This window comes from Pleurodeles waltl, chromosome 10 (genome assembly GCF_031143425.1).
Source record: "Pleurodeles waltl isolate 20211129_DDA chromosome 10, aPleWal1.hap1.20221129, whole genome shotgun sequence".
In the NCBI taxonomy this organism is placed as follows: Eukaryota; Metazoa; Chordata; class Amphibia; order Caudata; family Salamandridae; genus Pleurodeles; species Pleurodeles waltl.
The window spans coordinates 526,601,675-526,628,198 of NC_090449.1; the positions used below are offsets into that span (position 1 = coordinate 526,601,675).

Here is a 26,524-nt window from a genome sequence, read left to right on the forward strand (position 1 = left end):
ACATTACACAGTTACTAGTACTCTGTAAAAGCTAGCAGTAGTCACATAACACACATAGATTACTGGTATTCTGCAACACAAGCAGTAGTCAGGTTGTCATAACCACAAAAATCACGTCATAATGAACAAACATAAACACCAATGCCACATCATGAATGCACATAAAGTGAAACATTCCTCAAATTGCATGGATCCTAAAACCACTACCCTCCCAACGCCTGCAAACCCCTAAACCTAGAAGGGATGTCACCCTCCTACAAGGCAAAAACAACATATGTTGTGGCGTTAGGTTATGGCTTGCGGCAGTTAGATGAGAGAGAGAACAAAAATAGGTGAATTACCAGGACATCCTTGTACCACTCCAGATCATTACTCCGGTGGTCACTCCACCATCCGAGATGTTACAGATCATGATGACAAACATGCATCTTGGGTGTACTCACACTAATGTCCGGTCCCTTACATTGGCTACGTGCTGAAAGACTACCTTCTGCATGCAGGTTGGCATGTGCCTGCTGAGAAGTGTAGGGAGCCTTTGCTTAACTCTTCCCGCAGTGAAGGGAAAGCAAACCTTCATGCTCCTCCCGCGGTCTGTCCCAGGACAGCGGCCGGGAACACACTTTGCGATTCTATGGGGGGACCTCGCTCCATCTTCCCCCTGCGTTCCAAAAAGCCAGCAGCTCTGCTGAACGTTAAGATTCACACTCCCTCCTAGCGGGGGAGAGCTGGACTGGTCACTGAGCTCACTGGTAACACCCACCTGCCTGGAGCAACAAGGCTTCTAGCTTCTGTGTCAGGGCTAGATCGCGCCACCCCTCTGGCCCCGGTTCTCAGCTCAAGCCTGTTGGGCTGGGGACTGGGGAGACAATGGCAGCTTTACTGGTGTCCTTCTCTTGATGACTCCCCAAGTCGCATCAGTGATTTTTTCCCAGTAGGTGCCTGCTCACTGTGCTCCTGTTCCTCGAGGGCACCAACCACAGAATGCTCGTTCGCTCTAGCTCGGGGGACCTCCTCACCTCTCCCACGTCGGACAGGGGAGGTAGGGGCGATCGAACATCAGGGGATGGAATCTCCCTGCACTGGGGGAGATTCAGGCAGCGCTGTTCACATGCTCAGGAATTTAATTAGACACAGCGCTTCCCTCACACCGGGGAAACAACCAGTAAAGCGCTCTTCCTGCGCTACGGAGAAAAGCAAAGCACTCTTCCTGCACTATGGAGAAAAACAAAGCATTGCTCCTGCACCACAAGAGCAGTTAGATGCAGCGCTTTAGAGCTGTAGGGCAAAACGAGCTGCAGGAGACAGGGGCCACACCACCCAGCCCTTGAAGACTGCAAAACGTGGTACAGGGTGGTAAAGCCCAAGCAAACAGGCCAGCACAAAGGGTTGCAGGAAGTGGCAGTTCCTCCTAGTAACCCAGCAGGTCACAGGTCAGCACAACAGCAACAGTCCAAAGGCGATTCCTGGCGAGTCCCTTCAGCAGTATCCTGTGTCAGGGCCAGTCCATTAGTGTCTCTCTCTTACACGGGGAAAATCCACTGTACTTATACTCAGTTTTGCACAAGCTTTATGAAAGGGGGAAAGAGGTTCCAACCATTCCTAACTGGTCCTAGGACTATCCCCTCTCTCCTCCAGCACAGGCTCCAGACATCAGTGTGGGATAAACAAGCCCTTTCGGCGAGGCCAGGGCACAGCCTTTACAAATGCAGGTGTGCCCCGCCTCTCCTTCTCTCAGCTCAGGAAGACCATTAAGTATGCAGCTCTGTGACACATCCATCCTCCCGGGTGTGCAAGCTGTCTGAAAGGTATGCACAAAGCCCAGCTCTCACTCTGCCCCAGATGTAGATTGGAGTTAAGCTGCAAAACACAGGAGTCATGAGTACAGAGAAATGACCACTTTCTGGAAGTGGCATTTCTATAATGGTAATAAAAAATCCACCTACACCATTAAGCAGCATTTCTCACTACCATTACAACCATACCAAACATGCCTACGCTAGCACTCATAGATCAGACAATACCCCTATACATAAGACAGGGCATTTCCAATGCAATCCTATGAGCAAGGCAGCACTCATAGCAGTGAGCAACCAAATAGGCTGCTTGTTACTCCCAGGACAGGCCGCACAACCAGAAACGTCTTGCTGACTACATATATAGCACCCTGCCCATAGGGCTAGCTAGGGCCTACCTTAGGGGTGACATTCATGTAGTAAAAGGGGATTTCCAGGCCTGGCAAGTAAATTTAGATGCCAGCTCCCTGTGGCAGTAAACTGCGCATGCAGGCCCTCCACTAGCAGGCCTGATACAGGTTTGAAAGGCTACTTCTGTGGGTGGTGCAAAAAGTGCTGAAGGCCCACTAGTAGCATTCAGTTTACAGTCCTTGGGTATAAAGATACCACTGTGCAAGGGACTTACAGATAAATTAAATGTGCTAATTAGGTGTAAGCCAATCATACCAACTTTAGAAGGGAGAGCGCCTGCACTTTAGCACTGATTAGCAGTAATAAAGAGCTCAGTGTCCTAGAGCCAACAACAAGAAAAGGTCAGAAAAAATAGGCAGAGAAAGGCAAAATGTTTGGGGATGACCCTGTAAAAAGGACCAGGTCCAACACAGACTCATCCTGGACATCCCCAACACAGTCATATCTCCTCCCATCTCAGAGACCTACATTGGCTCCTAGTCAACAAGCGCATCACATACAAACTCCTGACCCACACCTACAAGGCACTACACAACATAGGACCGGCATACCTCAACCACCACCTCGCATTCTACGTACCCAACAGACAACTCCGTTCTTCCCAGCTCAGTCTTGCAGCCATTGCCAAGATGCGGAAAAGCACAGCAGGAGAAAGATCCTTCTCCTTTCTCGCAGCCCGGACATGGAACACGTTACCTCTCAAGCTCAGGCAGGTCGCATCACTGAAGCAGTTCAATAAAAACCTCAAGACCTGGCTCTTCAACTGAGCCGCAAGCCCACAAACATTGCCTTGTGACCCTACAGATGATGAGCTGCACTTTAGAAATCACTGATTGAAGGATTGAAGCAAACTCCCCACAGCCTTCCCATGTCCGAGAAGGGCTGCTCTGAGGCTGTATCCAAAACAATCCAGGCCTTCTCGGACTGCTGCTAATCCACAACTGAGCCAGCAATGGGGAGACCTCCCGGAGTCTCCTCCCTTGGGTCGTGAGTGCTCGAAGGCAGCTGCCCGCGAATGGAAGGCACAGGAGTCATGCTTCCTATTGCTCTCTCGGTTCGGCCACACGACCCTCTGGTGGCCTGAAACAGGAATCCCAGGCCAATGGTGTGGCAACATGTTGGTTCCCGAACCCGGCTCAATTCACCCTTTGGGTAGGTGAAACGGAACCAGGGACTAGCCGATCCCAAGTGCAGCTCTTGTGCAGCCCACCCATTGCAGGAGACAGGGAGTTCACACACAAGTAGAACATTCACCACAAGCTTCCTGCAGGTTGTGAGCAGCGCTCGCCACATGCTACTCTTTCTGCTCAGATGAGGTAGAAGAAAACCGAAGTGCTTACCACTCACTTCTTTCTTGGCACAGGTTGGTCCCAACAGGGGGAGATTCTCCAGGATTCCAAATGAAAAGGGGTGGGAGGAAGCAGACAACCAGCCTCTGGAGAACAACTGGGGTAGCACAAGAGCAGAGAGGCAGGAAGCAGGCCGGCACACTGGTTTCTTCAGCAAAGTTACAGTCTCACTAGCTGCACAGCAGGCAAACAGGTCAGCACAGCAAAGCAAAGTCCAAGTGGTGGTTTTCCTGGCAGCACAGCAATCCTCTACTGCAGTATGTAGAGCCAGCAGCATTTGGTTACAAGTCCCACGCTTTGTCTAAAATCATGGAGTCACAATCTACTTAAAATGCCTTTGATATAGGGGGAACTTCAAAAGAACTTTAGGAGTGCAAAACTCCCCTTTTTAACCCCAGTACTGGCTCCAGACACCAGTAGAGGGTAAACAAGCCCTTTGTTGGATGACAGAACACAAGCTATACACATGTAAGTACACACTGCCTCCCTCTATCCCAGCCCAGGAAGGCCCATAGACTGCAAAGCACAGGTCATAGGCACAGTGAAAATCCCACTTTCTAAAAGTGGCATTTATACAATAGTAAAGACAAATCCACTTACTCCAATAAGCAGGATTTCTCAATTCCATTCCAAAAATACCAAACATGCCCACCCTAGTATTCACAGATCAGGAACTACCAATTAAGTTCCTTTAAGGGGATTCCCAATGCTCGTATATGAGAAGAGTAAGCCACACAGCAGTGAGAAACCAAAAGGGCTGTTTGTCACTCCTAGGACATGCCGCACAATGAAGGCACATATCCTACCTTTTACCTACACAGCACCCTGCCCATAGGGCTACCAAGGGCCTGCCTTAGGGGTGACCTATATGTAGAAAAAGGGGAGTTTCAGGCTTGGAAAGTAATTTTGAATGTTTAAATGCCAAGTCAATGTGGCAGTAAACTGAACACATAGGCCCTGCAAGGGCAGGCCTGAGACAGGTTTGAAAGGCTACTTCTGTGGTGGCGCAAGCTGAGCTGTAGGCCCACTAGTAGCATTTAATTTACAGGCCCTGTGTGTAGGGATACCACTGTACAAGGGACTTACAGGTAAATTAAATGTGCCAAACAGGTGCAAGCCAATCATACCAAGTTTAAATGAGAGAGCACATGTACTTTAGCACTGATCAGCAGTGATAAAGTGCCCATAGTCCTAACACCAAAAAAAGAGGGACAGAAAAACAGTAGAAGAAAGGAAAACATACTGGGGATAACCCTGCAAAAATGGCCATGTCCAACATGTGTTAAGCATCAGCATGGAAAATATACTTTTGTTAGTAGCTATCCTTGTACAGTTTTAGATTTTGATGGTGCTTCATGGAGCTCCCAGGCCCATGAGATGAGGAGAAAGGTTTGGAGGAGGGAGGAATTCATGGGTAATTTACAAGATATTCCATATTTTTTAAAAGGGTCCTTCCAGCACCCTTCCTATCACACCCCCTCAACGCAATCATATAGGTAAATAAATGTGTTCCAGAAAAGGTCAACCTAACCTCTCTTCGAACTTCCATCCCACTTCCCGTGAAATTATTCGAAAAGAATACCTGAAGTCCCACTGCCATTGCACGCTCTACCCATCTCCCTCCATGTTACAATATATTTAAAAATATATAAAATATACCTCAACACTCTTTAACCATGCATTGTACTTCACCTATGTCGGTCTTCCAGGTGTTTGAAAAAATTATTTCCACTCTGCACTCTCGAAACCGCCACTTGGCCCATCCACATTTTCATTCCTTTTGCTCCTACTCTTTCTGAGACAGCAGGAGTGAGCACCACTGTAGGTGGTGGCTGTCACTGTGAGCTGTCACTGTGAATGGGAGGGATCCAATGCTACCAACGTGCCTTCACAGACCAGCAGCAGGCAAGGGTGGTTCTAGGTGGCAACATCAAACATAACCTCTGATGAAGATATATAGGCCCAAATTTATACTTTTTTGCGCCGCATTGGCATTATTTTTTGGTGCAAAAGCAGTGCAAACTTACAAAATACAATTATATTGTGTACGTTTGCGCCACTTTTGCATAAAAAATGACGCAAATGTGGTGCAAAAAAGTATAAATATGGGCCACAGAGCGCTAGGGAGATAGTTACACAGTTTCTGTGGTAACAATAAAATTAATCTGCCAAACTCTGTATCAACGGTACAGCTTCAAATTACATGGTAATGCAGTTACCATCTAAACAACACAAATAAAACGTAGCTCAATGTCACTGAACATACATAACAATTAAAGTTAAATTCACATTTATTTTGCCTCGTATTTATATAGATTAATAATTTAGTAAGTCTAGTCAGAAAATCCATAGATGAAGCCCAAAATGTTTATTGGATCCTTACCTTCGATCTGCTCTGCTGTAAATTCAATCTGCAAATCAAATGGATAAATCATAATTTAATGTTTATGAAACAAAACAATGAATAGATTTATTTTCTTTATAACTGTCACTTAAATTTCAAATCATAATAATGTAACACGAGTCTAAATGGAAGGATTCAATGTCTTTAAAAATGTAAGGTCTGCTGCTTTGAACAATCGCATTTTAAAGAACTCAAGTCATGGCAAACCAAGTCCACAAAAACAGTAGTTTAAACACGCAATAAAGAGAAACTAATACATGTACAACACAGCTTAAAAAACAAAAATCATGGTACAACAAATTTACTTAAAAGCTGAAAGAAAAGGTCACTAAATCCCACTTTATTATCCAGAAATCCCCCTCATGTACATTGTTTTTCCACCGAAAGAGCAGATAAAACTAAGATAATCATCATAGTCATTGAGGAAAACTCTTGTTTTGTAATATTAAATATTCACTTACATGCGACTAACTACTGCATCATGACATTTTTGTATCTTCTGATAAAAACTCCTAGCACTTAAATAGCATCTTCAACTTGTGGATCAAAACCATCTTTGGTTTAAAACACTGAGGGCCATATTTATAATTTTTGACGCACAACTGCACCAACGCAGTTGTGTCTCAAAATGTTTACCGCCGGCTAGCGCCATTCCTACGCGCCATGCGGGCGCCTTATTTAAGGAATGACGTTAGCCGGCGCTGCGGAATGGTCTGAGTAAAAAAAAATGATGCACACCAGGCAGCGGCGGTGTAAGGGAAAATGGGGGTTGTGCGTCAAAAACTTGTGCAAGTCAGGTCTGAGGCAAAAATCAGGCCTCAAACCTGACTTGCGCCATTTTATGACGCACAAACCCCATTGAAATGACTCCTGTCTTGGCAAAGACAGGAGTCATGCCCCCTTGCCCAATGGCCATGCCCAGGGGATTTCTGTCCCCTGGGCATGGTCATTGGGCACAGTAGCATGTAGGGGGCCCAAATTAGGCCCCCCCTATGCCACTTTAAAAAAAAATAAAAATACTTACCTCAACTTACCTGAGATGGGTCCCCCCATCCATGGGTGTCCTCCAGGGGTGGGCGAGGGTGGCAGGGGGTGTCCCTGGGGGAAGGGAAGGGCACCTCTGGACTCCTTCTGAGCCCACAGGTCCCTTAACACCTGCCCTGACCCAGGCGTTAAAAAACGGCACACATCAGGCTGTGTGCTGTTTTTTAAGGCCCAACCCCTCCTGTGCATCAAAATGACGCTGGGGTAAAAATAAGGCGCACAGGCCTTAAAGTCATTTTTGGACGGGAATGCCTTCTTTGCATATGATTAACGCATGGCAGTTTCCTGCCTCCAAAAAATGACGCATGAATTTCGTCGTTCACGGGGTCGGGCGTCAGAGTTTAAATATAGGGCAAGGTTAGCGCCGAATGTGCGTCAAAATTTTTGACGCACATTCAGCACAAACAGAGTATAAATATGCCCCTGAGGGCCTGATTTATGAAAAGCTGGTGCTGCATTTGCGTCATTTTTTACGTAAAAGCGGCACAAATTTACAAAATGTAGTTGTATTTTTTGCTTTTACGTCGAAACATGACACAAAGGCGGCACAAACCTTTCATAAATCAGGCCCTTGATGTTATAAAATAGGGACAAATGTGAAATACATGTTCCAAAAGAGTCAAATTAATTGGGAGCATATTGTGGTATGTGCAAAAGCGGACATACAGCCACGTGAAATACTAACAATATTCGAAGTGTGTCTTCGCTCTCGTGCCTTTGTAGTCTGTTATATTTCATTGCAATTTACAAAGCAAAATGTCAATACCTACAGTGAATTGAAATGAGACATTAGGGAGTTTGGAATACCACACCCCATTTCGCTGTTAATGCCTCGTTTTCATCCACAGTTTCACTGGGAAATTGCCATTGCTTTAAGCAAAGTGTCTAGAAGAACCACAATGGATTCATGGTCTTCCTACTCTGCATCTTGGGTTGGAATCCGCTTTTATCCAACTCATTGCTTCCACTGATAAACCCATAGTAGGTTTACTTTTTGCGTAGTTTACAGTGGTTCCAGTGGTTTTTAAATATATATTAAGAACGCCCTTTGCAGTTTAAATTGTATAAGTCGAACCTAAAACAATTCGTGTTATGCAGGGTAAATTAAAATAAAAAAGTAATTCTAAAGTAAGTACGTATTACTAATATGGCACTCACATCAACCCACTTACAAATCTCAGATATTTTTCTGCATTTCATATTTTTATTTTCCAACATATTATTTTCAACTCATTAGTAAATGAATTCTCAATACTGCTTCAGGAATGAGGTATACGTTTTTGGGATTTGAAATAACACTATCAAATTGCCAACAAAATTAACAAGGGGCATTTTCAGCAAACTAACTTTTGGAGCCATCATATTGTCAGCATTCAAATCAGTCAGGCAGTGGGATACATATAAATTAAATACGAAGATGGTCTACATCACTGTTTTATTTAATTTCTAATTGCCATATGTTTTATATAATCCTCATTTCTTTGTATACGCTGTATCTTGTTATGGTTGTAAATGAGTTGGATCATGATGAGAAGACCCCATCTTGAAAGTCTGGATCACAACCACTGTAGATTGACAGAGACAGAGACAGAGGCCCTTTTGCAGTCGGTTAGAAATCATAGCAGTTACTCTCCTGTTTCCTTGGTCTTCTGTGCTTTTCTGAAAGGAATACACATGTTATAGGCAGAGTTATTTTTTTGTGATGGTTCCAATCTGTTGTCACATGGGTACCAGTCCTCACTGACAGTCTTGAAGGAGGGAAAGGCCAGCCCTTTCTGGAATTATCCCGTGAAGAAGGAAATTCTGCTACAACCTGCTTGTTAGGAGTTGCAAAGTTGTAAGAGTGAGATATACTCCTGCTGAATGGCAGTGTGCTGTTACCGAACTGCCATCGAATGGAAATAAGAGCTTGGGCGCTCCTTTTATAGACCTTGCTTGCTTGCTTGCAGTTCCCAGATATCCCCAAGAATCTAGAGACACACACACACAGAGCAGAAGGACATAGGACCTCCCACAAGGGAGCAGGGGAGAGCTGCCCTGCAAATGACTGTTCATAATTTAGGTGAGCTGACTTGTGATTCTGCCTGGTGAAAACACACACTCCCTTCCTGCAGCACCTTTTTTTTCCTCCACCTTACCATTAACTGTCATGCAGAAGACTAGATCCCAGGTGTTCAGTATACTAATCAGACTAATAAACGCTAACGGTGTCCCAAATGCTCCATTGTGTGTCCTTAGGCCTGTATGCCTGCACAACCAGTTACATCCCTCCAGGTTTTATAGATGCCTGCACCCCTTAGAACGGAGACTGGTCCATCTTTTATTGTGAACTTATTGATGTGGATACTAGAAATTCCAGATTGCAGATGACCAAGTTTGAGGGGATTGGTTAACCCTATACCTAAAGCAGGAGAAAAGCGTATGTTACTGATCTCATAACGTTGAACATTGATATCCAAGACCTTTTATTTTACTGCTGTAGGATCCTGTTGCCTTATTCTGGAGGCCCAAATGAGTTATGCTTTTGTGTAATACTTCACATGGTTGTAATACTTTTTATTTTTGAATCTTTAATTTACCTGTACATATATTTTCAACATTTTGAAGTGTTACCAAAGTACTGTTTTTTAGCGAAAAGCAACCCCTCTGAATAGACAGTTTAAAATTTACAGTATTGCGATAATTGTGCTGAAGTTTATCTCAACATATCTTTCACATAGTGAATAAAATAGTTTATTGTATAGATATTAAATTCCATTACAAATTCAACCAAGTAACAACCAGCCACTACAAGTGCAAAAAACACCCACTTCATGACACATACACAGCTTAAAAACCCTGTATTATCAATAAAACACAATACTTATACCAGACAATGTGAACACAATAAAATACATTGCATTAATTACACCCATAAGAGCAGCAGAGAGTTTGTCAGCAAAAAAAAAAACATTTGCATCAAAATGATACAACTTAATAATAACGAAAGGTCCAAACTACAATTTTCAGAAAGAAAAAGACACATTGCAACATATTAGTTACTTGAACAGCTACATGAGTCCTTAAAGTGCTTACATGCCTGCCACGTACACTTTCCTAGGGAATTAAAAACATTCACATTCAAGTGCCCATACGCGGTGAGGGTCACTACATAAATCCTTAAAGTGCTTGCGTGCTTTACTTAGTCCATCAATAGGGTAGCAACCATGAAAATCTAAAACTGAAGAATTGTGCAAAATTCAAACAAAACCAAAAGAGCAAGAGCAGAGAAAAGTTTTTCTGCACCTTTATTCAGTGCTCGCAGTGCCCCTAGTGAACTTGGTTTGAGCAACGTTGATAATTTTGGTCAGCGATACATTCAACATCATATTATCTAGACCCAAAGACACAATAAAGGCCTGCCAGCAGGAGAGGGCCCCCAATTCATTCCAGCTATTCCGCAACAGGGATCTGCGCTCCTTTCACAAAGCGGGGCACAAACATACCAAATGTTCAAAAGATTGCTCCCACTGCCACAGTCCCTAGACATGACACCATCTCCTGGGAAAAGTAGGAGGTTAGGTAACTACTTCGAAAAAGCCCAATTTGCTATCATAAGGGCCATACATTTCTCTTTCCTTTCAATACCATAGGTACTGGACACATAGCCAACTGGGGCAGCTGGCAGATATGTATTAATTACTGCCTAAACATGTTTATGTTTAGCAAGAAGGGCTCTGTCTAAGCGGAAAGACCATAGCTGGATGCTTTTTTTTAATACCAATTTTAAATAGTGACTGAGATAAATTATCAGCCCAAAGAACCTCTCCTCTCAATAACTACAGTCGCCCAGAAGGCTAGTGTGACCTTTTTGTCTCAATAGCACTAATTTCTAGAAATAAAAATGACTTCAGACTGCCCACTTTTACCCCCCGTAGTTTATGACATAATTCCAAAAAGCCACCAGCACCTACTGCCAGCTGATCTAAGAGGCCAAATTCTAGTCAATCCTGCGCGGAGGATGAGGATTTCGGCAGGAAAAAGACCCTCTTATAAATCTCAGTGACCAACATATTTAACAAACAGGTGTCTCTACCCAACAAGACTTCCTGGCCACAAGTCAATGAAGGAATGATCTTTGCTCTCATGACTTCCAAAAATGATAACAGATTTCTTCCCCGAGAGCTTTAGATAGTTTAGAGAGAGACACCTGCAGGGCCACAGATTTTACTATTGCCTCCTTTCTCTGCTTAACAAAGCTGCCCCTGGCATCAAGATACACCCCTAAATATTTATAATAGTGGTATGAAGTGAGTTTGTTTCTCTTATTATATTAGTTGCTTCGAAAAGCCTTTTTCTACCAAAGGAAAAAAACCTTTGTTTTTAACAGATTCACTTTCAAGTTATTCCAAGCTTTATAAAGTGATAGTTGGTTAAGCAGCCACTGTAAGCCTACCCTAAAGCAAATGACTGACCCGGAGACCACCAGTTTTAGGGGGATGACAATTGACAGCATCAAAGAGAGTTGACAGGTACTCAACGAACAGATTAAAAAGGCAAGGCGCAAGCACACACCCCTGCTTCACACCACAAAATGTGGGATTTTCCTTGTAAGGGATTGGCCGTCTCCAAGTCTAATGTGGACCCAATTGTTAGTATGTAACTCATTTATAGCTACCTTGAACACAGATTGTATTCCCTAATTTTGTAATTTAGTCCACAAAAACCCCTGGGGACCCGATCAAATGGTGCCATAAAGTCCACAAAGCAACGGTGCAGCACAGAGTTTGGTAACATTATCTTACCCCTCAGAACAGACAGAACTAATAAATTGATTGATGTACCAGATGCAGCAGTAAACCCCGTTTGACATATTGGAATTAACCCCTTCAACTGAGCCCAAAATCGCACATCTTCAAACAGGTGACTTGCATAATACTTAGCCTCGTCATCAAGCAGTGCTATTAGTCTGTAATCGGCTGGATGCAACCTTGAACCACCTTTATGTAATGAATGAATTATAGCATCAGCCATGACTCAGGAATTCTAGAAGTCATCACACAATAGTTGAAGAGGTTTGTAAGGCAATCCTCCCAAAAAGTTATGTCCTGTTTAAACAGCACCTGCCGAAGGCCACTGGAGCCCGAAGTCCATCCTGTTTTGCCTTGAAGATGATACAACAGAGTCCATGTGAAGAAAAAATCATAGCTTGAGGTTGAGAATGCAGGAGCTCCAAGGGTAAATTTGAAAATTTGAAGGGCGCTACAATGTGACTCTGCACCCCCTTTCCCAGTATATCTTCTTCGAGCACGTTTACAGAAAAGTGGCTGGCCAGGAAGGATGCCCATTCACCAGCTGAGATGTTAATGCTGCCAAACCCCCTTCGCCCATTTGCCGATTTATTGATAAGGGACAAAAAGAGTCCTTACTAGAACGTACAAGCTTTGCCCAAAAGCCGTCAGAATGTCTCAGTTTCTCCTCATTCTTCCTATAGGCCTTCTGCATTTCCTTGAATATAGTCAATAAGACCTTTGAGCCAGTACTCTTTCTAAATGCCCTAGCAGCTTTGTTACGGGCTTTCTTTAACTCCTGAGTCTTTCTTGAAATAGCAGGCTGTGTGGTTGAATTAGAGTCATTTGCAAGTTGATGAAATCTTGACCATAAGAAGGAGAAAAAACTAGCCCAAGAGTTGATTGGAGACACACTGCCAGCCACTTCAGAATCTAGGTAGTTGACACATTCAACCATTACTGTGCCACTAATAGTGGGGCTCCATTTTATACGTTTTAAAGTCTCAATACATGCTCCACCACCAACAATCCGAGCTACAGCATGGTGGTCAAGGCAAGATTTTATAACTATGGTCTGGGGGCGATGGTCACTCTCTATCCGAGTGGATGTCAAACTTTTTTCAATGAAAGGGAACATTTCCACATTACAGATGATATAATCCAAAAAGGAACATGTTCGCCCATTAGATCTTGTCCAGCTCAGGGGGGTGTCTTTGCGGAAGATTGCCATTCAGTACTTTGTATCCCATGATGTTTAAATTCTGTACGATATGTTCAGCCACTGAGCTGTGAGGGCAATCTCTTGGCATCAACTGTTCAGGTACCAATAAATAATGACAAGGATCAGGGTCCTCAAGAACTTCAGCAGTATCCTGAAACAAATTTGTGTTAAAGGCCCGAGTTACCAATCAGCATGAGGCTGATCACCAGCTAGGTCATCCAAAATCTCTATCAGACGATTCAACTTCCCCCCTTGTTCCTTTGTTCCAGGACTAATATAGACGTTTATCAAAAAGAAGGTTTGCCACAGTCTCTAATTAATTATCTTAATGTCCTCTACCCAATTCTCCTCCAGGATAAGTGGCATGATACCACCTTTTAATTAGAAAGCAACATAGATGAATAGCTCACCCCTAGCACGACCACTTTTATGTTCTCTGCAGGCAGCTTTCCAGAACTCCAAAAACCCTGGCAGCGGACAGCTTGCCTTCGCCCAGGTTTATTGCAGAACATTTGCTTTATGGCTGTTTAGAAACAACAGTAAGTCTGCAGAATGAATCTTCTGAGCAACCACGTTGATGTTCGAAGAGCATAATGTCGAAGATTTGCACTTTGGCTTTAAAGGGCCCTACAACAAAATTCATTCAGGCTGCTGGTGAGATAAGGCTATGAGTAACCAGTCCCAGTTTGTCCCCAAGGGTTACCAGCTCAGTCCTCCTTCTACAGTTGTGTGTGATGGACCTACCCTCAGCCCCTTCCAAAACTGGGAACGGCTTTGACTCAATGAGGGCCTCTGAACTTTATAATTCAGACTGCAATACCGGGTAGCCAGGATTCTTGAAGGGGCTGATCATAATACCCCAAGAGTAAAATGTATCTTCTCTAGTAAGAATTGACTGCGCTAGGGCAGCAGAGACTAGTGTCACCACAGTGGCTTCCCCTGTCTGGGAGGCTTTGCACTGACTCACTTGATGGCTGCAGACCGCCTTGATTAGCCAGAGATGAACCAATTGGCACAATCAGATTTATTGACTCCTGATACTGTTGTGAGTCATGATGGACCAATTGTTGACATTTATTTGCCTTTCCAGCTAAAGATAGCCTCTGCCTTGTATTCAGCTGTTTACGGAACCCTTTCCTTTCTCTCTTACTTAATGTGCGCTGCACCAGTGGATCTGGAACTGATGGAGATGATTTTAATGAGTCAGCTTGTGGAACACAGTGATGATAAGGGGACCAAACTGGTTCTATAAGCTCAACTCCAGAAGTATGACCCTTTTGGCAGTCTGATCTGACCAAAGTACTTTGCTTAAGAACTCCAATAAGTTTATACTTGCTCAATTTGTTATTTATTAAGCTCTTAAGAGGAAAAAAGTAATCGTCCAGTGTTTTAATTTTTTTTCTGTGCCAATTCGGACATGTGCCCCAAATTCACGGAAGAGGCTAATGGCTCTGAACGAAATGAAAACCTCTTAGTTTCAGACAAAAATTAGATTACAAAAGTTGAAAGAGGTGACAGAATTCTATAATCTGCTGCACCAGATGTCAGTGATGCACTCAGACTCACAGAGTGTTGGATGCCACTGCCGTCCACCTTTTTAGGATCTGGAATTTTTTCTAAAGTAAGCCAGCAAGGGTGCCTCATGGGACATAGACGAACTCGACACAGCGCCAGTCAATTGAACTTTTATTACAATGGGGTCCGAGGGTTTAAAGGCAGCTGAATTTAACAGATCAACATCTAGTGCAGAAGTCCGGGGAGCTGCTGGTGCAATGGGGCTTGAAACTGAAGGTTGAAACCCGCCCCTTTGATCCAGTAGTGGCTGCTCTGTGGCATTGTACACTAAATCACCGCGTTGGCACTTCTTACTCTTTTGAATAATTAGAGGTTCCCTTCTTGCTTTACCAGACCTCATGGTTCTCAAACTTCTTACAGCCCCTCAACCCCCTTCGGGGCTTAGCCAATGAGCTGCAAGGGGGAGACTTGAACACACTGCAGATCTCATCGGGGGGCCTGAAAAGCTCCGTTATCGGAGCAAGGCGAGGCCCGGTCTCTACTAGGGTACGGGGCATTAGCAAGCAATGCACCAACTTTCCAAGCTTTGACATCCAAGCTCCTCCTCCGACAACCGTGTCGAACCACATCTTCCCGCACTACCTTCTTTAAGCTAGGTCTTTACTGCTTGACCATGCAGGCCAGAGAGGAAAGCATATTTAGTAGGCCAAGTTTCCTTACACAGTGTACTGACTGTTGCATTTTCAATTTCAATTATGCACAAGCCTAGCAGTAGAGTCAGGATGGGATAATCTGTTAGCAAAATATAACAATATGTTTTGGTCATACAATTGGTCCTTAGTTCAGGCTCTAAATAAATGCAAATCTGTCTGCTTACATATGTTAGGATTTGCGAGATTATTAATCCCACAATGTTTAATATTAAGTGCATACTTCAGTCCAAAGGCTGTTTACAGTTCTAAGAATTAAATCACTTGAATAATTTTTCTAGTTTTCAAACATTCCACGAAGGATGACCTAGTAAAAGTTTAGGGGAGGTACAGAGCAAGCTGTTTGGCAGTGCACATTTGTGACTTGTTAACTGCAAGAAATGGCTCCATGTTTGGCACGGACCCCTCATTTTTAGTGGCTGGAATTGGTGGCTTTAGAACCCTGTGCACTTTGCCACTGCTAAACAGCAGTAAAGTGCTTCTTCCCCTCTGAAATGTGCTGAACATTTTAACTCCCTACTTGATCTATTTAATGTCCCTATATGTCCATTGTAAATGGTGACTAAAGGTCACGTATGGCATGGACAAGTTAAAGTGCCTCTTGTAGGCTTTAGTGCGTATTAACATCATCCACATATATGACAGGAATATATGTTTGCTGGTAACACCATTGTGCTCTTGCTGGCCTGCAGTATAAATGCACTGCTGTGACACATCAGGGAAGCATTCCTTTGCATTTAGGGAAAGCACTATTTTTACTTACTCATGAGTCACATTTTAAGTGTGCCTCGTGAACACACAATGCAGGATGCTAATATATAAAAATATGGCACACCTGTTGGAGTTTGTGTACCCACACCGTGAAAATAAAACCCAAATAGCAATCTCACTATGTAGACCCGGCCAGACATTTCCCTACTGGCTGGAATTAAGTACCATATGTATGTAGCCTTTTGCACGTCGCAAACAGTGAATTGGGCCATTTGCGACATGCAAAATGCACTTTGCCATGTACCAAACCATTTTTGCGATTCGGTAAACTATTTACTGAACCGCAAAAAGAGATTGCGACTCGCAGTCCCATGTATGATTGTTTTGTGACCGTCAATGTGGTCGAAAAACAATTGCAGTTTGCACCAGTGTTACACTGGTGCTAACCCATTCGCAAACTGGAAGGGTTCCCCATGGCACCCCTTCCCCTTTGTGAACGTCAGTAAAAACATTTTTTCCTGTGGACCACTGCCTGCTCTGAAAAAAATGAAACGAAAACGTTTCATTTTTCTTTTTGAAATGCATCTCGTTTTTCCCTTAAGGAAAACAGGCTGCATTTAAAAAACTAAAAAACTGCTTTATTTAAAAGCAGTCACAGACAAGGTGGTCTTCTGTCTCCAGCAGACCACCATCTCTGTGAGGCTCGCAAATTGCGAACTACCTCATGAATAGTCATGAGGTAGGCATTTGTGACCCCCTTGCGAGTCACAAATAGTGTCATTGACACTATACAACATTCGGTTGATTGATACATGTAGCCCTAAATTCTTTATTTTCCACCACCACTTATGAACAGACTAGAAAAATACATCCAGGTTGTTACATACTTAGTTTATAAAACATGCCTTAATGGTGAAATTCCGTGTATAAGCAGAACAGTAACTTTATAAAAAATCTCCTTAGGCTGCCTGAGTAAGAAATGGCTTAAAAGCAGTCTGACTACTCATCACATCTCCAGAACTGGAATACACACCCTTGGCTAAAAGAGTTAAAAACCTGTCTGAGAGAACAATGGCCTTCTTGGTGTTGCCAGGGAGGGATTTTTGTATTAATTCCCAGTACCCTCCGAGACTGCCAATCTTCAGTCACAGTTCGAGTACCGCCATCTATCACAACTTCCAAGCTGAAATACATATCCTCAACTGGGAGAGATACTGAATAGAAGTCAGTTGGAGGCTTGGGGCCCATTAGGAGTTTGATGGTCCCACGGCGGGACAGCCAAACTTGCAGGGAGGATGCCACCACCAGGCTGGAACATTGCAATACAGCATTCCCGGACTTGCAGGAACAGTGCTGTGAGGTAGCACTCTGCTCCCTGAAAGGAGCCGAGGGCTATCGCTTAGCACAGAGGGAGCAGATCAGCACCCTCAGAATTGCACCCTCAGAATGCGCACTGTCTGCAAAACAGACAGTACGCATTCTGTTGGTGCCAGGCAGGGGGTCCTCTGCAGTACCTATGTCATGCGCATGGGCAGTGCGGGTGCCCCCCTGTGGCCCCAGCACACCCTCACTGCTACCCTTTCCATGCTGGTCGAATCGCCATGCAAAGACTAGGGGTGAGAGGAGCTGTAATCATCCAGGAGGCGCTCAGTTTAGCAACGCCCTGGCTAAGTACAACTCTGACCGATGTCATGCCGTCAGGAACCATGTTCCCGGTGGGGACAGCGGTCCCTTGGTGGGTCCGCCCACCAGGGTTGTAATTGGGTGGATGTCCCACTTGAAGGGCAGAGGTCCAACCGTCAACACGAGTGTCGCAGTCTTCAGACTGCGACACTCGTAATGAGGTCCTAGGTTTGAAGGTAAAACCTTTGACTGGAAAAACCTGATTGGTGTATTTGACATAGACTTCTTTGTCATGGTCCTGTAATTGTGCCACAGTCCCAGTCCAGCACAAAACATTGTTTTTCCATAGTGCTTGAATTTCTCTAGGTGTTTTTACCTTAAAACTTAAAACCATTTATCCTGTTCCCCTTAACCTACTTCGATATTATTGGGGTCTTTTTGCTCCTTCAATTTTTCTAGATCAGTTTGGGAATTTTATTTGTATTGTGTTTTTTGCTTGACCTTAGCACAGAGTTCTCTGATGATTGCCAGCTGCCACTGCTTAATTTTTAAAAGATAAGCACTGAGCAATATTTTGCTCCGTAACCTGAAGCCGATGCTATTGAATGTCAGGGTGCTGAATACCAAGACTCCGAAGTATTAATTCTGATCTGAAATCTGATGGGACAAAATAAGTGCTAGCCTCTGGCATAATGCAAAATTATACCCCACCTGCAGGATGAGAAAGTGGTCACTATGTCTCCTGTATCTCACCGATATTCATTATTCTCTGGCTGAATGGCTGTTCCTTGAAAGTTTTGGGGGGCTCCTAAATGGTTGGGCCCACTGCATCGCAGGGGCTGCTGGGCTCCGTGTTACTCCCCTGGACCTAATTATAATGAGTTTATTGAATTTATGGGAAGGCATTCCTCCCAAATTAACTCTTCCAAAATTAATAAACCCATTTCTAAAAGTAGTATAAATCTTTCGTTTAGGGGTTTTAAGGATGTTGTACAGTAGAAACCTAGGCAACAATAATGAATTGGGGTAGGAGCAATTACTGGAAGATCCTAAGCTAACAGCCATTATTACCTATCCATGGGCATGGGGCAATATTAAATACATCAGTATCCATGTTACTAGAAGAGGTCATTCAAAAGGTCCAACATGCTTTGCGCACTTTAAAGTGCTGCACTAATGGGATAAACTCCTTCCAAATGATTTAAGCATGTAGATATTTATACATCAAAGTCTACACATCAGGAGACGTCTATGCTGGCCTCGACACTTTAAAAAGTCTTTGTTTAGATGTGATATAGGGTATAATGTGAGGATTTAGAACATTTCAGGCAAAGTAGAATTTTGCTTCCTGAAACACACTCTGTAAATTTAAAAAAATGATATTTTAATGGTATTTTGTAGTAATGCGCCACCAGCACAAAGGAACACCCTGTCAAAATGCGGCGCAAATGCGGCGCTAAAAAAGAATAAACATGGGCCTTAATGATTCCGAGGAATTAGGGCAGGTATCTACTACAAATATGAAACTTGTTTAACGTCTCGGCCTTGGAGGGAAGGTGTAGGGACGGATTATACCAGCTAATCCAATCACGGCCGAATTTCCCTATATATAATAAATCTACCCATGTAATTGTATCATGGAGAGTAAGAAGCTGGCCTAGCCCTTTTAGAAAGATACCTTGAGATTGTTATAGTGTACTATAGACTTTCACTGAAGTATAAACCTGAACTTCAGCGAAAACTACTCTTCTTGGGCTGGGATTCGGGAAAGTCCACTGCCAGTAAGAGTTTGGCTTTTAGCAGCTAACGGTAGCAATGCAAGCACTTTTCCAGAATGAAAAGTTTATTGGGGATGAAATGTGTAGGCCGGTGCTAACGCGTGCCAACGTGGCACATTGTGGGGCGTAGGAGCGTTGTTCCCACGCATCAGTGAAAGAAAGAGACCATGATTTATTTTTAACTGCATTTTTCGCATGAAATGAGGCCATTTTATACGTCTGCTCTGCCGTTTTATGAACAACTCTAATAGGTTTTATGTGCAGTAGAAATGCACTGCGCTCTCTCACAGACGCTCCTCGGCACGTCACACAAAGCACCGACCCCTCCTGCTAGAAAATAAGCTTCCACACCACAAGCCTTTTCCTAGAGCACCACTAGATTGTTGCTGCTGCTGCGGTCTTCTCAGGAAATTGGCAGTCGGAAACCGTACAGACGCCCATGCCACTAAAGCCAGCATAGAAAATATTTTTCATACCGCCATTTTTTTCAACCTATGAATTTAACAAAGGCATTAATTGTGGGCCTACACATGAAATAACGTGTCCGAATCAAACTTTTGTCACTGATACAATTCTTGTCGAGGGTAAAAAAAACACATATTCAAGCACAAACGTTGGCAATCCAAATAATAAGGTAACTTATTTGTAGTTTTGCCTCTTTACTGTCCGGAGACGTTAAAGACTTGCATAGAAGCATTTTGCAATAGATTGGAACTTATAAGGCGTAACAAGAAGTGCGCGAAAGATAATTCCTGTAATTTGATTTTGCATATGTCTGTGAAATTCTGCAGAAATTATAGGACATGCAAAACTGACGTTTTTTACTTTATTGTGGCACACGAAACGTCCCTGTGCTCATTTTGGACTTGAGGACGCACTTTGTGCTAAACAAATAGCATAAAAACACAGGTTTTGAAAGCAACCTCTTGCTTCCTGGTCTTTTGTGTTGTTCCGTGCTCCTTCGTGGGGCGTAATAGCTGAATTTTGAGAATTTGTTAAGTATCGAGCATGATGTGAAATTTTAGAAATTACCCCAGCGTAATGGAAATGCCACACAGGTCTAGTCTGAGGTTGATAGGTTGCTTACCATTTACCGAATTGGTGATTCGTATTAATAGTTGATTGAGAATGTAAAGTATTGTGTCAAACTGAATATGCAGAGATACTGGTTATTATCAGGCATGTGAAAAAGTCAATATGTCATAGGTTTATAGTGAAAAACCTTTCTCAAGCGTTGTTAGAAATTGGGTTACTGATTGACTGCTGTGTGAGCCTTGGCCAATCAGCAACCACAATCCTAGCCAGGGTAAAACACAAGCAAACCTTAAGGAAATCTGTGATCAACCACTTGCTAGCTTGGCCAAGAGCAGTCAGGCTTAACTTAGAAGCAATGTGTTACTATTTGTGCAACACTTCAAACAGTAAAACAATAAAAATATTGCACAAAAAGATCCTATATATGATAGTAAAATAGAGCTTATTTCAATAAATAAACCAAGACCAAAACAACAAAAATCCAATCAGAAGAATCAGAGTTATGATTTTTTAAAGAATAAACTGCAATATAATGCTTAAAAATCAAAAAGGGCCAACCATGGCTATCTGACCCGCTGGACTGGGTCAAAGTAAAAAGTTCAAATGGACCGCAAATGAGTGTGGGTCTGACACAGTCTAAAAATAGTCCTACTGAAGATTCACCTTTTAAAGTTTTGTGACAAGAGTCCAGTTCACATCGAAGAATGTTACCAGGAGCAAGTGAGGTATCACTTGTGGTGGTTGGCATGGCACGAGCAGCAGGCCGGGTATCGCAGGCCGGTGGGCTGGTAATTTGTGTTGGCAGTCCTCCGTGGTTGATCAATGCTTACTGGGCAAACAGGCAGTGTTAGATTAGACCTGTAAGCCTTAGGGTGGTCTTCCCCAAAACATTTTGCCTGTTTGCCTCACGTTTTTGCTGCATCTTTTTGTTGGCCTTAGGACTCTGTGAAATTTACCACTGCTGACCAGTGTTAAAGTTCATGTGCGTCTCCCCTAAGCATGGTAACATTGGGGCCTACACATTGCTCCTCAATGTTGACTCTTTGCTTCATCCAAGGTACCCTTTCAGCAGGCTTTGCATGAGCCCTGTAGTTAGGTTGCCCTCCCTCACAGTCGGCTTGAACTGTAGATGTACCCACTGTCTAGCACGACCTGAAGCACCCTAGCAGCGCTATTGACTTATAAGCACCATTTATGTTTAATTCTTTAAAAATTCATAACTCGACTTCTACTGATTGGATTTGTGTCATTTTGGTCTCACTTTTCTCCGATAAATATTCTCTGTTTTTGTAAACCTATGTGGAGTCTTTTTATGGTGTGTTCAATGTGTTACTGTGTGTGTTGCACAAATACCTGACACATTGCGTCTTTTGCTAAGTGTTAGACCTTACAGCCTTAGGGTGGTCATCCCCCGAACTTTTGCATGCCTACCTTCTTCCATTTTTCTGACCCTGTTTTTGCTGGTTTTAGGGCTCTGCAGACTTTAACACTGCTGGCCTGTGTTAAGGTGCATGTGCTCTCGCCCATAAACATCGTAACATTGGTCCCTACCCAACTGATACATTTAATTTACTTTTAGGCCCCTGGTAAAGTGCACTAGAGGTGTCCAGGGCCAGTAAATTAAATGCTAATAGTGGACCTTGAGCACTGATTGTGCTACCCACATAAGTGGCCCATTAACCATGTCTCATACCTGCCATTTTAAGGCCTGTGTATGCAGTTTCACTGCCACTTTGACTTGGAATTTAAAACTACTTGCCAAGACTTAAATTCCCCTTTTTCTACATATAAGTCACCCCCTAAGGTAGGCCCTAGTTAACCCTTAGGGCAGGGAGCGATGTATATAAAAAGCAGGACAGGTACCTATGTGTTTTACCTGTCCTGATAGTGAAAAAATCACAAATTAATTTTCCACTACTGGGAGGCCTGCTCCTTTCATAGACTAGCATTACAACTGCCCTCATATACTTTTAAGTGGTAGATTCTGAACTGGAAGGAGTGGCCCTGTCATGTTTAATATTGCCAAAATGGTAATAGAAAATCCAGCTTACTGATGAAGTTGTATTTACTATTACAATTTTATAAATGCTACTTTTAGAAAGTGGGCATTTCTCTGCACTTACTGCCATCTGTGTCTTACAGTCCTGTAGCCAATCCAGTTCTGGTCTGTGCTGGTTGACAGCTCGTCTTGTTCCATCCACCCAGACAACCATAAACACAGGACACTCAGATGCATCTGCATTATTCTGCATTAATGTGTATACTCAATGGGTCTCCCTGGGCAGGAGGGGGAGTCATTTCAAAGGTCGGTGGCCTTCCCTCACACAAAAGACTGATAACCCTCCACAGGGTTCCTAACAGACAGGACTGGGCTGAAATGGGAACTTTTGCACTTCAAACCACTCTTTGAAGTTTCCCCCACTTCAAAGGCATTTTGGGATATATAAACTGGGTCTCTGACCCCACCATATCAGACACTTCTGGACCTACACCTGGTCTCTGTCAGGGAGACAGCCTGGCTGCCCAAAGGACTCATCTGGACTGCTTTGCTGAAGGACTGCTTTCCTGCTTGTTGCCCTACTGCCTGGTGCCCCTGACTCTGCTGGAAGGACTCTGCCTTCTTCCAAAAGTGCTCTTCAAGGGCTTGGATTGAGCTTGTCTCCTGTTTGTGAAGTCTCAGGTCCAACAAAGAATTCACCCCTTAAGGAAATCCATGCGTGTTGGAAAATCAATGCAACACCGGCAGAAATCAACGCAGCACCTGCATTGCAGCTAGAAAAATGCTGCACCACCGACCGGAATGACAAAGTGCCGAACTCTCAACTGGAAATTGATACAGTGCCTGCCTTGCAGCAGAAATGTTTCCGCATAGCTTTTGGAATTGACGCCCCACCTGCTCCTTCTAGCGGCATTCCAAGGATTTTCAACACATCATCCCTGGGCAGCAAAATATGCCCACATCTCCTTAAGGAACCAAGGCTGCACTCCTGGAAATCAACCCATCACCTTGCAGCGTGGAAAGAAGCAACGCATTGTCTGTGCCATGCTGGAAAATTGAACGCAGCCCCTTATTTTTCAACGTATCTCGTCCCCTGCACCCCCGTGCATCATTATTTTTGTTGCATCCAAGGTACTAGGTATTACAAATATACAACAACTGATTCTTAAGTATTGAGACTCTTTTACTTGTGCATATTAGTTTTTTGTCATTTTGAGCTTATTTTATTCAGATAAACTATATCTAGTTTTCTAACCTGTGTGGTGTATTTTTGGGGTGTCTTCACTGTGTTACTGTATGAATTATTGCACAAAAACTTTACACATTGCCTTCTAAGTTGAGCCTGTCTGGGCTGTGCCAAGCTACCAGAGGGTGAGCACATGATAATTTGTGTTGTGTTGTGACCTACTCTGACTAGGATTGTAGTCCCTACTTGGACAACAGTTTATACCTTTGCCAACTAGAGACCCAATTTCTAACAATAAGCCTGCCTGCTCTGTGTCAAGCTACCAGAGGGTGAGAATGGGTTATCTCTAAGTATGTATTTAGTTTATCCTGACTAGCAGTGGTGGTTCCTGCTTGTACGGGGTGCAAACTCTGACAACCAGAAACTCCAGTTCTAATAAACAGGCTTGCGGCAGCCGGTGATGATTTTTGGATTTAAGAGCTCAAGAGCTGCATCAAGTTTCCAAGACCTCAGAGGTGAACTTGCTGTAGGCAGGTCCAAAAGCTGCTGGGGAGCCTGTTAAATCCCTGAGGCTCAGATCAGGAGGTAAGCACACTAGCCATTTAAGTCTCTCTGGGTTACTGGTTTCAAGGTGGTTTCTAGGTCCAGTTCTTCCTCCCCACCGGTAAGAGGTTAGCAGGAAGCAGAACAGCTCAGTGAGGCATTGCAACAGAGTGGCAATCCTTTCAGAAGCACAGCAGTTCTTCTTCCTAGCAGATTGTCCACATGCCCGGAGGTGTACTGAAGTGGTGGTATCTGAGTTTCTTCTTTTATACTGTGGTGCCCTGGTTCTAGAAGGAAGGAGAAGCTTCTAGACAGTATTTTTGAAGTGCACAAATGCCCTGCCATCCCTTCCTCCAGACCACTACAGGGAGTTTGCAGCCCTTTGTGTGGAGAAAAGAAACAGCCTATTCAAGTGCACCATCTCTGGAAAAAACTGACCAGCAGACCACTTTTCAGTGGTCAATTTGGAGTTTGTGCCAGGTGCATTCTGGGAGTTGTAGTCCACACCCTCAAGGAGCATCTCAGAACTTCTGGAGCCTTGGGGTGAGCTGTGTGCAGGTATAGGGGACGCTGGTTAGCAATTGTTCACCTGTAGCAAACAGGGAGTCCCTCCTAGAACCAGTTGAAGCTAGGCAAAGTCCTTCTTGTGGTGAAGCCGAAGTGTGCAGCTGGTGCAGTCCTCCAGAGTGCAGTGTCCAGGTATAGGTCGAGGGTCCAGCAGGGCAGTCCTTCTTCTCCTGTAGTTCCTCTTTGTAGGGATCTGATCTTTGGGTGCAGGTCTGCCAGTTTTATCCTTGCTCCTGGGTGAAAAACAGGGGGGTCCTGGTTCTCCAATTGGAGGCAGGGTCCTTCCCCCGTGATGACCACTTCCCGGCAGGTGTGGCAAAAATCAATCCCGGAGAGCAACATTCTTCAAAAATCCATCATGGCTGAAAGTTACTTTTAGAGATTACATCTGGCTGAGCCCACCAACTGTTGTGGCTAAAAATCTTAAACACACCCTTCTCCTACCCTCTCCTAATCTAATCAGGGAGGCACCTAAATGTCTGGGTTTGCAGGTTGTGAGGTAGATGCTGGATTGCTCCAAATGCCTTTCCCTCCCTTTGAAGACACGTTTGGCAGCCCTCCCCCTTCCTGTTTCCCAATCTGCTGAGGGAGATCTCCCCCTCCCCATGCACATCTCTTTGTGTTGATCCCAGGCCACTTCACACCTCATCGAGCTAGCCTGGCCAGGCTGCCAGAGGCTGGCCAATCAGAGCAAAGCAGCAAAACACTACAGGGCTGAATTTGGCAACTTTTTAGGTAAGGTTTAAAACTCTTTACCTGAACATGTTATATTAACTCCAACAATTGTAAGTTGTGGGATTTATAATAACAATTAATTTGATACCAAACTTAAGGTATCTGACACTTAAGGGGACTTTATGAACTAAAATAAAGTCTCCCCATTCTAGCCTATGGAGGCCATTCACTACAATGAGGGAAAACAAATTTGGCTGTTTTACCTCACCAGGGCTTATAAAACTATTTTTATAAGGTCCCTGTTTATAGTTACATGGCCCCCAGCCCTTGGGGCACATATGGCACATCTTAAGGGAGACTTATATGTAAAAATAAGGTAGTTTAAGACTTTGGAACTACTTTTAATTCCAAAGTCGAATTTGCATGTAACTTTAATTTAAAAGCAGCCAGCAAGGCAGGCCTGCCGTTAAAATGACACTGGGCAGCTCAGCAGTGAACCTATGGGTGCACTACCTATGCTGGGATGCCTAAACCTGTATGCCGTACCATATACTAGGGACTTATTGATAGGTTGACTCAGCCAATTATAATTAGCCTAATTTGCATACTCATTTTATATAGAGCACAGGCCCTGGGACTGGATAGCAGTAACCAGGGCACCATCACAGTCAGCAAAACACCAGCAAAAAGTGAAATATGGGGGCAAACATACAGGGGGGCTCTGCAATAAGCCCTGTTTTAGCCTCCCCAGCCCACACACCCAGGAGACCTGGCCCAACCCTGGGCAAGTCTTCCTGACTTGTCTGGTGAGGAAGACAGTGAAGAAACCTGTCTGTCCCTTTGCAGGACCTACTCTGCCTTACATCCTCCTGTTATGGTGACTCCCTCTGGGTAGTGAATCCATCCCAAAAGTGAAAGAACCCACTTTGAACTGTAACTTCCCTCTAGGGGGGTCTTCCTTCTCTCTCTCTGCCAACTTGGGTAGTGTAGTGCCCACCTCCCCTGTCCCTAAATGTGCTAGAGCAACACCTAGCTTACCCAAAGTGGTCACCCAACACTTGACAACCCCACCATGACCAACAAGGTCAGGGGGCCTAACTTGCTTTTGGCGCTGGGGTCTGCCTCCCAGGCCAAGTGCAGTGCTGCCTTGAAGGATAGCACCCAGCAGAGGCCACTGACAGCTGTCAGTA

General features: G+C 44.0%; 1 protein-coding gene across 1 annotated transcript in view; it reads right to left on the minus strand.

Annotated features, from left to right (window-relative positions):
• MYL3 (myosin light chain 3) overlaps window positions 1–26,524 on the minus strand; it is a 185,604-nt gene that overhangs the window by 122,156 nt on the left and 36,924 nt on the right. Inside the window, exon 2 of the mRNA XM_069210955.1 lies at window positions 5,937–5,964. Within this exon, the coding sequence (XP_069067056.1) occupies window positions 5,937–5,964 (28 nt within the window). The remainder of the gene's footprint in view (window positions 1–5,936; window positions 5,965–26,524) is intronic.